The following is a 13,874-nucleotide window of genomic DNA, read 5'->3' as shown; positions in this document are numbered from 1 at the left end:
TGGCCCCACATGGCTGACAATAAAAACGAGCTCTCTCTGAATGACAAAAGCAGCTCCCAGAGCCTTGCAGCTTTCCGTCAGATGGTCACCATTTATCCCCAAATGATCGGGTGTGCCAGGAGGCAGGCTCTCCCAGACTTAGAATACGCAGCACTCATGAGTCTGCGGGCCACCACGTATGAGCATCCTTGCGATGGCCTTGAAATAGGATTAATATGTGAAGGCAACAAGTGGGAAACACGGAGAATTTCATCGGAGGATTGACCTCCAAACAAGAAGAACCAGACGGATGTTCGAGAGCTGAAACACAAAATAGACCAAAATCAACGATCGAGATTGCGTAGATGGTTTTAACAGCAGGTTACAGGGAGCAGAGGAGGGGACTGGGGGAGTGGTGCTGCGTGAGCAGGGAGCGCCAGCTGGATGCCTGGAGGGCGGACACGGAGTGCAGTGTGAGAGGCACACAGGACAGAGTGAGCGTCTAACCTGGGTTAGAGGGAGTCCCAGGAGCAGAGGCTGAGAGACAGGGGTGCGGGAGCCATATTGGAACGATACTGGCCAAGAATTAAAAAAAGAAGAAGAAAAGGGGCACTTGGGTGGCTCCGTGGGTTAAGCGTCCGACTTCAGCTCAGGTCATGGTCTCGCGGTCCGTGAGTTCGAGCCCTGCATCAGGCTCTGTGCTGACAGCTCGGAACCTGGAGCCTGCTTCAGACTCTGTGTCTCCCTCCTCTCTGTCCCTCCCCGGCTCATGCTCTGTCTCTCTCTGTCTCAAAAATAAATAAACGTTAAAAAAATTAAAAAAAAAAAGATGAAAGACAAAAACCATAGATTCAAGACACTCACTGTAGGAATTTTGATTAGCGTGAATACAAAGAAAATATACCTAGAAAAAACCTAATAAAACTCAAAAGTCAGGGATGCCTGGGTGGCTCAGTCAGTTGAGCATCCAACTCTTTTTTTTTTTTTTAATTTTTTTTCAACGTTTATTTATTTTTGGGACAGAGAGAGACAGAGCATGAACGGGGGAGGGGCAGAGAGAGAGGGAGACACAGAATTGGAAACAGGCTCCAGGCTCTGAGCCATCAGCCCAGAGCCTGACGCGGGGCTCGAACTCACGGAGTGCGAGATCGTGACCTGGCTGAATTCGGACGCCTAACCGACTGCGCCACCCAGGCGCCCCGAGCATCCAACTCTTGATGTCAGCTCTGGTCATGATCCCAGGGTCGTGGGATCGAGTCTTGCATTGGGCTTCAAGCTGATAGCCTGCTTGGGATTCTCTTTCTCTCTGCCTCTGCCTCTCCTCTGCTCTCTCTCTCTCTCTAAAATAGTAAAAAAAAAAAAAAAAAAAAAACCCTGCAAAAATAAAATTTTATTTATTTAAGTTGACTTATTTTGAGAGGGGGGAAGGGAGGGGCAGAGGGAGAGGGAGAGAGAGAGAGAGAGATCCAAGCAGGCTCCATGCTGTCAAATACGGGGCTCAAACTCACAAACTGTGACATCATGACCTGAGTGGAAATCAAGAATCAGACACTTAACAGACTGAGCCACCCAGGTGCCCCTGACAAACAAAATTTTAAAAGCGTCCGGGGAAAATTGGGACAGAAAGAGACAGCAGAATTTTCAGCAGAAATAATGGAAGCAGGAAGACAATGCAATGACGTTTTGGAAGTGCTGAATGGCGAGCACCACCGCCCTTCGATCCCGCGTGGGGGCCCCTGTCCCCTGTCCCACGGCCCAGCTGCTCCCTGGAGCCCCACCTGACCCCACACTGAGGGACGCTCCCTGTGCCCTCTCCCCGTCCCCTACTTCAGGGTGGCAGGTGCTGGCCCTGTGAAGTCTGCAGCCAGGCTCCAGAGGGTGGGCTCCCCAGCAGGTGCCCCCCACACAGGACCCAGCAGGGACCCCCGGCAGGAGGCCTGGACGGCTGCCTCCTGGGGTCAGCCAGGTCCCTTTCTCCGGAGGCCCGCCGCTCCCACTCAGAGCTCCAACCGATGGGGACCCCCCCCTTCTCGCCTGGGACGGCCTCCCTCCTCTCTGCAGGCACCCAGGATAGGTAGCTGGAGAGAGCGGAGAGAGAGAGCCGCGTTCCGGGACACCCCCCTGCGCTGCGGCTGCAGTCTTGGGCTTGCCCTGGGGCTCTGTCCCCGTAGCTTAGCGTCTGTTCTCGTGTGGGTGATGCTTCACTCTCCAGGACCCCCACCCCGGGCCCACGGGGGTCTCGTCCACACCGGCCACGGCTGGGGCCTCCCGGGAACCTGCCGTGGCTCGAGTCTGAGCGCGGCCGTGGCAGGTCAGAGGCGGGTGGCCTCGTCAAGGCAGGTGAGGTGTGTGGCCTGTGCCACCTTCAAATGCTCCCGGGGCGCCCGGGAGCTCAGCCGGTTCGGCGGTGCCGGGCTCTTGATTCCGGCTCAGGTCACGGTGTCACAGTTTGTGAGTTTGAGCCCCGTGCCGGACAGTGTGGAGCCGGCCTGGGATTCTTCCTCTCCCTCTCTCTCTCTGACCCTCCCCCCGCTCTCTCAAAATAAGTAAATAAACATTTAAAAATAAAACAAGATAAAATGAAATAAAATAAAATATGTTCCCACGTCCTCCTCCTCCCCCATCCCCCTTGAGTGTGGGTGCCCGCCGTGGGGTCGGCCATCAGAGCCCTGCAGCCTCTGTCCCCGTTCTGGGCTCCGTGGCTGTGGGAGACGCGCCGGCAGCTGGACCGGCCCGAGCCACCCGAGTCAGAGTGACCACAATGTCACGGGAGACCCCGAGCCACATCCGCCCGGCCAGCCTCTCCCGGACCCCCAGCCCTGAGAAGTGGCCCGAGATGACAGGTGTTAGCCATTTTAAGCCGCTCAGCTGTGTGGTGATTTGTCACGCAGCAGTGAGAATTAATGTGCCATGTTGAGGGAGTGCATACTCTGTGCTCCCGCGGTGCTCCCCTGGGGTCTTCCTGGGGAGCACCCACATGGTGGGGATCACCACTGCACCAACCTGTTTCCTGACTCTGCAGTGAAAAAGGACATCTCCGAATAAGCAAATCTCAGAGAAAGAAGGGGGAGTTGTGGGAGGCCAGAGGTGAGGCTGTTTCTGTGCACGTTACAAGCCGCTGCTCACGAGTGATATAAAATCTGCTCGGCATTGAGATGATCCCTAGGCCGGGGGAGGGTGGGGGAATGGAGTCTGAGCAGACCCGGGCCCGTGTCCCTCACAACAAGACCAACAAATCAAAGACGTAACAAATCAAAACAAGGCAAAGAGATGAACCAAGCAGCCGTTGTGGGAAAACGCCACACTTTGGTATGGCTGAGTGATTTTTCCGGCTTTCTCCCTAGTTTCAGTTATGTTTGAAATATCTTTATTTAGAAAAGCCACTAGTTGAGGCTTTTCAAAGCAGGGAAGTTCTCCTGGCTGTAACCCCCTCCCGGGTGGCTGTGCCTGTTGTCATCACTCACGCAGGCACTGTTTTCAAGCCGCTTGCTTGTCCACACCCTGCGGTGAGGGCAGCGGGCCGGGCTCCGGCAGGTGCCCGTGAGGTCGAGGACTGCACACCGGGGAAGGGTCTCAGATGCCAGCCACCGCCCCTCGCAACGTGCAGCCACAGGAGACTCACCATATCCTCTTGTATTTGATTCCATTAGCCTTGGTCTTGTTTTTACTTTTAGCTTTTAATGCCACTTGGAATTTATTTTTATTTATTAAAAAAATTTTTTTAATGTTTATTCATTTTTGAGAGACAGAGAGAGAGAGACAGAGCATGAGCGGGGGAGGGGCAGAGAGAGGAGGAGACCCAGAATCCGAAGCAGGCCCCAGGCTCCGAGCTGTCAGCACAGAGACCGATGTGGGGCTCGAACCCACGAACCACGAGATCTTGACCTGAGCCGAAGTCGGGTGCTCAACTGACTGAGCCACCCAGGTGCCCCTGGAATTTATTTTTAGGGGCTCAATTTACCCTTTTCCTACTCTAACTGGAGGAACATGCAATACCACTGAAGAGTCTATCTCTTCCTTAATGACTCAAGGCCCCTAAATTTCTTTTTTTTTAAAGTTTATTTATTAAGAGAGAGAGAAAGAGAAAGAGAATTAGTGGGGGAGAGGCAGAGAGGGAGAGAAGGAGAATCTCAGGCAGGTTCTACTGACATCTGTAGCCTGATGCGGGGCTCAAATCCGCCAACAGTGACCAGAGCTGAAATCAAGAGTCAGAGGCTTACCTGACTGAGCCACCTGCCCATCCCAGAGGCCCCTAAATTTCTGTGTACCGTTGGGTTTGTTTGTGGACTGCTGGTTTTATTCCACTTGTCCATTTGTCTGCCCCTGTACAAATATCACGTGGTTTTATTGCCTGTAATTCGACGTAATATTTTTATGTACGAGAGGGCAATTTTCCCCTCCTTCAGTTTTTTTTCTTTTTATTTAAAAAGGTGTTTCATTTTGAGAGAGGGTACACACAAGCCAGGTAGGGCAGAGACAAAGAATGGCTCTGCCTCAGGACAGAGGCCGATGCCGGGCTTGAACTCACAAACTGTGAGATCATGACCTGAGCTAAAAACCAGGCACTTAACCAACTGAGCCACCCAGGCGCTGCTTCCCTTTGTCTTGCAGAGTTTGACTGTATTTGTGAACGAACTCTTCCGGATGGCTTTGGGATCAGCTTATCAAGCAAGTTATTTGCAAATCTCGTTGACATTTTGATTGGGATTAAATGGACTTTACAGATTGCCTGCGGAACGGTTTGTGTGTTTACTTGGTCGCCTCCAAGTGGGAACAGGGCGTTTTCTGATGGTCTGAGCTCGGGCTGCGTCCCACAGACAAACTTGGCAGTTTAAACACTGGCGCCCCGCATGTTTCTTCTCAGGCTATTCTCAGGGGAGCCGGGGGGTCGCGGTGACTGCATATATTTGCAGATATTTGCGGGTCGGGGGACACAGAAGCCTGCCACTGGTAACACACTTTGCACAAGCAGCTGTCAGGCAGCGGGGACTTCTGGGGGCACACACAGCACGGGACAGGGGGCGCATGGGGGCGTCTGGGCACCGTCAGGCGGAAGCCGGGGAGCCGGGGCGAATCGCGAGGCGGGCCTGCCTGTGCAGGGGAAGAAGCGGGCGCCCGGGCCCGGCGTCTCCATCCCCGACCCACGCCGTCAGGCGAGCCAGCACCGCCGCACACACCTGCCCGGGCACCGCCCACCGCTCCGCGTTCGGTCCCAGGGGGCGCTCCCAACCAAAGCTCCGCCCATCGCTCTGACCCCACCCACCGCCCCCTTCCCCGGCGGCTCTCCCCACCAAAGCCTCGCCCACCGGCCTGGACCCGCCCACCGCTCCCGGAGCCTTCTTTGGTGTCGCTCACCACCAAAGCCCCGCCCACCACCTGCGGCCCCGCCCACAGCTCCGAGTCCGGTCCTAGGGGGCACTCACCACTCAAAGTTCCGCCCATCGCTCCCCGTCCCGTCCCAGGGGGCGGGCCCCCAAAGCCCCTGGGGGGGCTCCTACTGTAGCTCTGGGTTCCGGCCCTGGGGGCATTCACCACTCAAAGCCCCGCCGGTCGCCTTGGTCCCGCCCACCGCTCCCGGTCCCATTCCCGGAGGCTCTCGGCACCAAAGCCCCGCCCGCAGCTTCTGGCCCCGCCCACTGCTGACGCTCGCGCGCCGCCAGGGAGGCCTGCTGGTTAGTGGTTCTGAGGCCCGGTAGCGGCGTCCGGGTCCGCAGGTTGCGGGTTCGAGTCCTCGAGGCCCCGCCGCAGCCCCGGTGCCCGTCCCCGACGCGCGGGAGAGACCGTTGCGGGCGGCGCGACCGCGGCGTTCGCGGCGAATCTGCCGCTGCGAATCGGAGGGCTTGGCGGCGGCGGCGGCGGCGGCGGCCTCGCGAGAGTCGGGCGGGCCGACGCGCGGGCGGGCGGACCGGGGCCGGGGCCGGGGCCAGGAGCGGGCGACGAGCCCGCGCGAGAGCCGCCGGCATGACGGGCCGCGTGTGCCGCGGCTGCGGCGGCACGGACATCGAGCTTGACGCGGCGCGCGGCGACGCCGTGTGCACCGGCTGCGGCTCGGTGCTCGAGGACAACATCATCGTGTCCGAGGTGCAGTTCGTGGAGAACAGCGGCGGCGGCTCGTCGGCCGTGGGCCAGTTCGTGTCTCTGGACGGTGGGTCCGCGCGGGGGCCGGGGGACGCGGGAGGGGGCCGGGGGACGCGGGAGGTGGCCGGGGGACGCGGGGGGCGCGCGGGGACTACGGGGGTCGCGGGGGGGGGGACGCCGGGGTGGTGCCAGAGGACACCGGGGGACGCGGGGGGCGCGCCAGGGGACACCGGGGGGGGGGCGCGGGTAGCCGGTGGGGTCCGGAGGACCGCCTCCTGTGAACTATGTGCCCGCAGTTTTTTTAAATAACGGAATTTAAAAGGGAGGAACACGATGACCGTGTCCGGTCCTGTCTCTCTAAGCGTCCGATAACGCTGGCTTCATCTGGGTCCAGCGCTGTGACTGTCACCGCAGCTAGGTTCAGGGGTAAAGAAAAGTTGCACAGCTCCAAATCTCGCCCGCAGGCTCTCCCAGCCGCCCTGTCCCCGGCCCTGCCGCTAGTGGATGTGCTCTTGGTCCCCACCTTTGGGGACTGGCATCTTCCCCCAGCCTGGTGCCTGTGACTTCACCCAGGGTGTCAGGCTGAGGTCGGAGGACGGTGGTCACTTTGGGGTGGCGAGGAGCGGAGCTGCTGGAAACAGCGTGTGGCCCTTTCTGCGAACCTGTTTTCATTTCTCTGGGGCCGATGCCTCTGGTACAGAGCGAGCTGTGCTAAGGACTATCTTTTAAAATTCAGCGTTTGATTGTTCACTGCTGGGATGTAGTAATACGGGTTTTTGTCGTTGGCCTGCTTCCTGTGACTTTGCTAAACTTAGCTGTGAGTTCTGGGAGTTCTCGACGTCTCTTGGCATTTTGTATTCAGACCGTCCCGTTGTTTGTAAACAGGGGCTGTTTATTTCTTCCTTTTGTTTCTCTTTCTTGCCTTATAGCCGGACTCGGGGAAGGGCTCAGCGTCCCCCACTCAGTGTTGACGTTTAGCTGCAGGCTTGGGTAGATGTCTCTTAGTAAAGTTGGGGAGGCCCTCTTTCTGCTCCTGGTTTGTTGAGAGTTTTCATCACGAGTGGCTGTTGGAATTCGTGCAGTGCTTTTCTCTCACCACCTCACATCCTCGCGGTTTTCTTCTGAATCAGCGTGGCCGTGGCCGCGGCGCTTCGAATGCCGCACCTGCCTTGCTGGGGCAGACTTACCTAGCTCGGCTATGCTGAGGGGTTAGGTCTGCTGATACTTTGTTGAGAGTCTGTACGTGGAATGTGGAATGTCGGTGCATAGATTTCCTGCAGTGTCTCATCTTCTGGAACGGGTTGGAGGATGTCCCCTTCTCTTACGTTCTTCAGAAGAGACCGTGTAGAACCGGGGTTATTTCTTCCAGGAACGTTTGGTGGAATTCACCAGGGTAGCCCTCTGGGCCTAAAAGGCTTTTTGTTTTTGTTTTTCCCTCAGAAGGTTTTTAACTTCAGATGCAGTATCTTTAATCGTTGTAGGTTGTGGTCATGTTTTAGGTTAAGTCTTTCCCCGTGGGTGAGTGTGTGGTTCTGAGGATTCGGTCCCCCCTCGATCAAAGTTGTTCAGTTGATGCGTTCAGAGCAGGTGGCACCAGTCCCCCCTCACCCTTCTGATGTCTGCAGGGTCTCTAGTGATGTCCCTGATTTCTTTTCTTTCTCCCTTTGTCTCCCCTGCCGGAAGTTTATCACTTTAATTGAGCTTTTCAGAGAAGTGGCTTTGGGCCTCACTGACTCCTGTGTCCTGCTCTCTCCCATCACCTCTGGTGCAGTGCGCACGTCTTTGTGTTCTGGGGCAACTTCCGGGGCTGCCGGGGTGCGGGCTCCCCAGCACGGCTGTCGTTTTGTCACACGTTGTCGGGCGGTGCCTCCCATCACCGGAGGAACGAGACAGTAGTAAGAACAAATGGTGGCAGGAGCTGACCCTTAGGGTTCTCCGCGGGAAGGCACTGTGCTGATGCGGGCACCCGCGTACCAGATGACGCGCCTGCCCTCCCTGCAGACGGGGAACACGCTGCGGAGGCGGTGGACACCCCGCCGGTCCTGGACGTGAGAGATGTGCTCTCACCCGTGTGCCGCGAAGTTGGTGGCACAGCCTCGTGAGCACGGGCTCAGCCGGTGCTGTCGGAAGGCATGCCGTAAAGGGGGTGCAAAGGTACTTCCCCAGGCCAGGGCTGGCTCTGTCCTGTGGGTCTGTTCCCTGGCAGGAGCCCGTCCAGGAGAGGGGAGGGGCGTCGGTAGCCCCTCTGCCACCTGGCCCCCTCCCTTCCCCCTCAGGGCAGTGGTGGCTGGGCCGTTGACTGGGGTTACTCCCGTCCCCTGGCCGCTGAGCGAGTGTCCGCTGGCTCTTCTCGGGTCTTCCTGCACTCCCCCCTCGCCCTGAGAGCTGACCTTGCCCTCTGAGCTGCCCTCGCTGGGTGCCACGGTCAACTTTCCTGAGCATCCATTCTTAGTGTCTGAGAACCGAGCGTGGGCAGTTAGGGGTGTACTACCTGGGACTGTGTGAAGTAGATACCGGGGTCGGGTGGGCAGAGACCCTGCCACTGTGGGCTCCTGGCCGTCCAGGGGTCTTTCCCAGTGGGCGCCCATTGTGCGCCGGGCCTGGACTCTGGAGCTCCAGTCACCCTGATTCCCTGGATCCCAGACCAGCAAGGCGTGAGGCCAGCGTCCGGGGGGGGCAGCGCGAGCGGTGCTAGGGACATCCGGGCCGAGTCCTTCCGCTGCCGGGCACAGGCGACAGGGAGGCGACCGGCTGGCAGAAGGGGTGGGTACCTGGGGACCGCGGGCGGTTCGGTGTGGCCAGAGTGGCTGGGGTCTTAGCGAGGCCCTGAGGAAGGGTCCTGCTGCTCTCCCGGGAGGGGCTCGCCTCCAGCGTGTCCGGAACCGCAGGGGCAGAGCGGGGCTTCCCAGCAGGGCACGAAGGATCGACTCTGAGTGTCCTGTGCCGCGTGTCCACCCGAGGGCCTCCAAGCCCCAGCTCCTTCCCTGGAGCGCCCTCGGCTCCCGCCAGCCTCCCCCTGGGGTTGTCAGAGCCCTCCAGAGGGCTCCGCACCAGGCAACCCGTGGCTGCTGCTTCCTTGGGGCCCCTCCCTCCCTCCTAGGGAGGCGGGGGGTGGGGGGGTCTTCCCACAGCTTCCATAATCACAGCTTTTCCCGGCTGCAGACCGCGTCTTTCAAGCAGAGTGTTTGTAAGTGCTAGTGTCGTCACCGTTCAGGGTCGTGATGCACTTCGCACACATTTGGGGTGGAGGAACCCCCAGTCGTGTTTGCACCCCTGGCCCTGGATGGGGAGGGCCGTCTGCCCTAAGGACGGGGGGGGGGGACCTGCACCCACCTGCCTAGTGCGCCCTGCCCATAGGTGGCTCTCCCGGGACGGCCCACCGGTGTCCTGGGCCGCGGAGCACCGGGTGCTGTCCCGGCCGAGCTCTGGTCCCAGAGGCGGAAGGTCCTGCATCTGCTCTGTCCTGTGGCCCCTCAAAGCCCCGTGGAGCTCCTGGCCAAAGTGCCGCTTCGCAGGAAACGCTGGCCGGGCTGTCCTAGAGGCCCATGGAGAGAGAGGACTCTTCTTGTTAAGATGTCGTTTGCAGCCTTTTTCGTTCTCTACGCTCCGTGCTGCGTGGTTTCCCTACGGAGCAAGCTCTTTGGGAGCCGCGCCGGCTTGAGCGCAGTCTCGGCTGTGGGCTGCGCCCAGCTGTTTATCCCACCCTGGATCTGTGTCCAGGCTGCATCCCGGGACCCGGGACTCCCTGCGGTCCTGTCGAGGGCCTGCTGGCGGCCCCAGAGGAGCATGTGTCCATGTGGGGGCTCCGGCCGCTCCCAGGGCCTCTCTTGAGAAGAAGTTAGACAGACACCCCTCCCTTAAAATTAAGTTAATAGAAAGCGATGGAAGTTTTTGCTTAAAGTGTTGATGGGGCTTGTGGGTGAGACGGGGGACAGACAGATCTGTACGAGCGTCTCTGGGGTGCTGAGGCCTCTCGGTCGTGCCGGGGCCCCGCCTCATCCCCGCCTTTCTCTCCCTGGTGTTACTGGCTCGGTCCCTGACGCCCAGCCTGGGGGGCTCATGGTGCGCCCGTCTCCAGGGTCGGACCGCGGTGCCCTCCTGCTCCCGCCGCCACAGGCGGCATCGGGCGCCCCACCGCTGTCCACGAGGGGGCGGTCTTGGCCTGGCCGTACCTTCCACCAGCTGATTCCGGCGTGGATTTTTGCCACAGGAGCTTGTTAGAGAAAAGGTCCAATGTGAAACAAGTAGACGGAATAGTGTCCCGTTGTGCAGGCTGAGAACGGCGCATGTCAGCGGTGGTGACCGGAGGTAACACTCCAGCTGGCTTCAAACTTCGGGGAGCCTTAGGCTCATGGTTTTAGGGGGCCGAGGTTTGCTAAATAAGCACTTTTTGTACGACCCACGGGTGCATTCCAGACTCTGTCTCTCATAACCAGACCCCAGTGGGTGGTGTTTGCTGAGCACGAGAATCAGTTTGCCTCAGTTTGGCAAGCAGGCTTGGACACCCCCATCCCGCCCTGCTGCAGAGAACTGGGTCTGCGGACGGGACCGGATCCCCGTGTCTCCTGGAAGCACACGACGAGGAGCACGGCCGGTGTGCGTGCGAGGGTGCACCAGTGTACGTGTGCGTCCGCGTGAGCAGGAGTCAGGAGACCGGCCCCAGAGGTGCCCTGGCCCCGGGCAGGGGGACTGGGTCCTCAGGGAGAGGCAGGGAAGGGTGGCACAGACACAGAAAGTGCAGTGAGGGGGTGGGGGGTCCCGGACGGTGCAGGGGAGAGTAATGGAGGAGGGGGAGGAGGGGGCACGTGGGCGGGTGGCTTTGGGAGATCTCCAGGAATAAGGAGATGCGTTTAACGCTCGACCGGAACGAAGCCCCCGCTCTTCGTAGGCACAGCCTCCCTGAGTGACCCGCCCCGGCCGCCTTCTGTCTGTGTCTAAGCAGGGGGTGTTGGCTCCCAGGGTCCTTGTTCCCAGAAGGTGGGGCTTTACAGCATTTCATCACCCTTTTCCTCATGCAGTAGCCCCATCATTTATTGAAAGTACACATGCATCTTAATTAAAACAGCATGGCGGTATTTCTGTTTTTCTAAAATAGAAGTTGGGGGTGCCGGAAACAGAGGCCACGATGTGGGTGTCCTGGTCAGGTGCTGTGAGTGACTGGGCCTTCCCCCGTGGTTCTTGTGCGTTAAAGATTGCACAGGTGAAGATCCTAGAGTTGTAAAAAGCACCACCACCAAAACGGGAAGGGAGCAGACGCGGGGCCCTGACCTTGGTCCAGGGAGCCTGTGATGGGCTCTGGAGCAGCGAGGCGGCGCACGGCCGATTTGGGAAGCCCTTTGTGGCTGGTGCAGGTGGATGAAGCCCCTCTGGGCCCTGCAGCTCTCCAGCCCCCAGCATGCCCTGCTTGAGCCTCCCCAGCCCCGTGAGGACACACAGCCGGTCCCTCTCCCTCCCCATCCTCTGCGACCAGCCTCTCAAGGACGTGAAGTCTGTGGCCATCTGTCAGGGCGGCCGTAGGAACCAACGGTCCCAGTGACAGCAAAACTGTCTGCAGGTGGTGAGCGACCCTGTCCTGGGCCCCGCTCTCCTGGGGAAGGTCCCCACCTGCCCTGCCCCCCAACCCCTCTGCTCCGCCGCTGTGGTGGGGAGTGCCGGTGCCCGGCCACCTGACAGCCGGCTCCCAGCTCCGCTCCGGCCAGCCCACCCGCCCGTGGCCCAGCAGCTGCTCAACAGAGCCCACTCGTTGCTCTTCTCAAAGCTTTCTTGGCCAATCTTACTCCTTCTCACTGCCGGCTAAACTTTGGAACCACTTTGCTGAGATCCTTAAGGAATCTCGCTCGTGTTGCTTAGGGCCCGGGTCACCGTCACAGGTGTGCCGGAGGTCACGCTTACTCTGCTCTGCCTGTGTGGTGCCTGCCTGCGGGCGACCCGAGGTCCCTGCTGGCCCCAGGAGGGGGGCCACATGCTTCCCTGGGGGCCTGCTCCCAGACTTCAGGGATCTGGGTGCCCAGGTCCCTGCCACTTCTGAGTTTCCCTGTCGCTTCTACCTGTGTCTCAGTCCCTCCAGCACACCCTGTGTCATGTGGCTGAGCATGGGAGATGTCCCCTAGCTGCAGAGGCCTCTAATCCTTTGGTGTCACACGCGTTGGCCTGCAGGATGGGCAGCATTTCCCTGCTTGTTCGTGGCTTCCTGAGCACTCCCTCTGTGGCTGCGGCAGTGGGGTTTCTAGGTCTAGCACACAATCCAGACCTCTGCCTGGCTGTTGTCATGGGGTGACAGGGCAGAAGTCCCAGCCCCAGTGTCTGCAGAGCAGAGAGTGCGGGACTTCCTGGGACATCCGAGCCTCGCTGGGAGATGCAGGGCAGGGTGCCCGCAGGCCTGGCTACGGCCACCTTCGGGGTGGGCTCTCTAGGCTGCCATTCTGGGGGTGGGCAGCACAGAGGTGGCCAGAGGTGTGAGTGCCTCCTGTAGACCAGGTGGCTCAGAGGCTCTGGGCCGCATAGGGCGTGGCCTGGGACGTGGCCCGTACCCTCCGGAAGCCCACAGTCCTGTGGGGAGATGGACGCACTAGCCAGTGGTCACTGTGCAGGTGTAGCTCCTGTGAACGGGCTGGCCCAGAGTGCGCAGAGGGCCGAGGGGAGAGCTGTAGTTCGGAGGTGAGCTGTGCTGTCTCTGGCCGCCATGTGGCAGTGGTCTGGAACGTGCTTAGAGAGTGCCGGTGGCCGTGGTCCACCTGCCGCGGCTCCAGGTCGAGGCCGCAACCCCGTTGGCACGGCAGAGGGAGAGGCCCCGATCGTGGCTGCCTCGCACTGTGAATGCTGGTCCCGCTGGGTCCTGGCTCCAGAGACGCCCCATGCAGGGAAGGTCTGTCGGTGTGGATCTTTTTTGCCAGGTTTTGACTAATCAGGCTGGTTGTTCTTCTAGGTGCCGGCAAAACCCCAACCCTGGGCGGCGGCTTCCACGTGAACCTGGGGAAGGAGTCGAGAGCACAGACCCTGCAGAACGGTATTTCCTGTGGCGGGGGCTCTGGAGGAGGGCAGGTGTCGGGGGTGGATGGAGGTGGGGTGGAGGGCAAGAGCGGGCGGCCTGCGGTGGCCCCTGGCTAGCACCTTCAGCACCGTGCTGAATAGAAGTGTCCTTTTCCTGATTCCAGGGGAAAGCGTCCAGTCTCGCAGCGCTGAGGGTGCTTTGAGCTGTGGTCAGCTCAGCCAGGGACACATTCTGCCAGCACTTCTCAGACATGTGCTTGAGGACACTCTCGGGAGCGATCGTGTGTCCCCTTGCTCTGTGGTCTTAAAGGCATACCTCAGAGACACTTCAGGGTCTGCTCCAGACCGCCACAATACAGTGAACATCACAACTTTTTGTAACGGGTTTCCCAGCACACATAGAAATTACATCTGCACGATATTCTAGTCTCAGTATCAAGTATACGATAGCATTAGGTCTAAAAAGTCAGTGTTTATACCTCAATTTAAAAATACTCTGTTGCTAAAAAAGTGCTAACCGTCATCTGAGCTCTCAGTCAGTCATCTTTTTGCTGGTGGAGGGCCTGCCTCGATGGTACTGGCTGCTGACCGGGTAGGCGGTGGGTGGAGGCTGGGGAGGCCGTGGGGACTTCGGAAAACAAGACAACAATGAAATCTGCCGCAGGGATGGACTCTCGGTCGTGAGCAACTTCTCTGTAGCCTGCGATGCTCTCTGATAGCATTTGACCCACAGTAGAACTTCTTTGAAAATGAGAGCCCGGCCTCTCAAACCCTGCAGCCGCGATATCCGCGAGTTGATGTGATCGTCTGCGTCCTCTGTTGTCGTG

At 59.4% G+C, this 13,874-nt stretch overlaps 1 protein-coding gene across 3 annotated transcripts in view; it reads left to right on the top strand.

Annotated features, from left to right (window-relative positions):
• The first annotated feature begins 5,597 nt into the window (after nucleotides 1–5,597).
• Nucleotides 5,598–13,874, top strand: part of BRF1 (BRF1 RNA polymerase III transcription initiation factor subunit) — a 57,647-nt gene continuing 49,370 nt past the window's right edge. The window contains exons 1-2 of one of the 3 annotated variants that reach the window (XM_023256140.2): nucleotides 5,598–6,124; nucleotides 12,983–13,063. In XM_023256140.2, the coding sequence (XP_023111908.1) occupies nucleotides 5,941–6,124; nucleotides 12,983–13,063 (265 nt within the window). In that variant the 5' untranslated portion in view covers nucleotides 5,598–5,940. The remainder of the gene's footprint in view (nucleotides 6,125–12,982; nucleotides 13,064–13,874) is intronic. The other 2 variants (XM_023256138.2, XM_023256139.2) reach the window with 2 other exon arrangements.

This window comes from Felis catus, chromosome B3 (assembly GCF_018350175.1).
Source record: "Felis catus isolate Fca126 chromosome B3, F.catus_Fca126_mat1.0, whole genome shotgun sequence".
Lineage (NCBI taxonomy): Eukaryota > Metazoa > Chordata > Mammalia > Carnivora > Felidae > Felis > Felis catus.
Note: the sequence above shows the minus strand (reverse complement) of the source record. Positions and strands in the feature narration are given on the sequence as shown.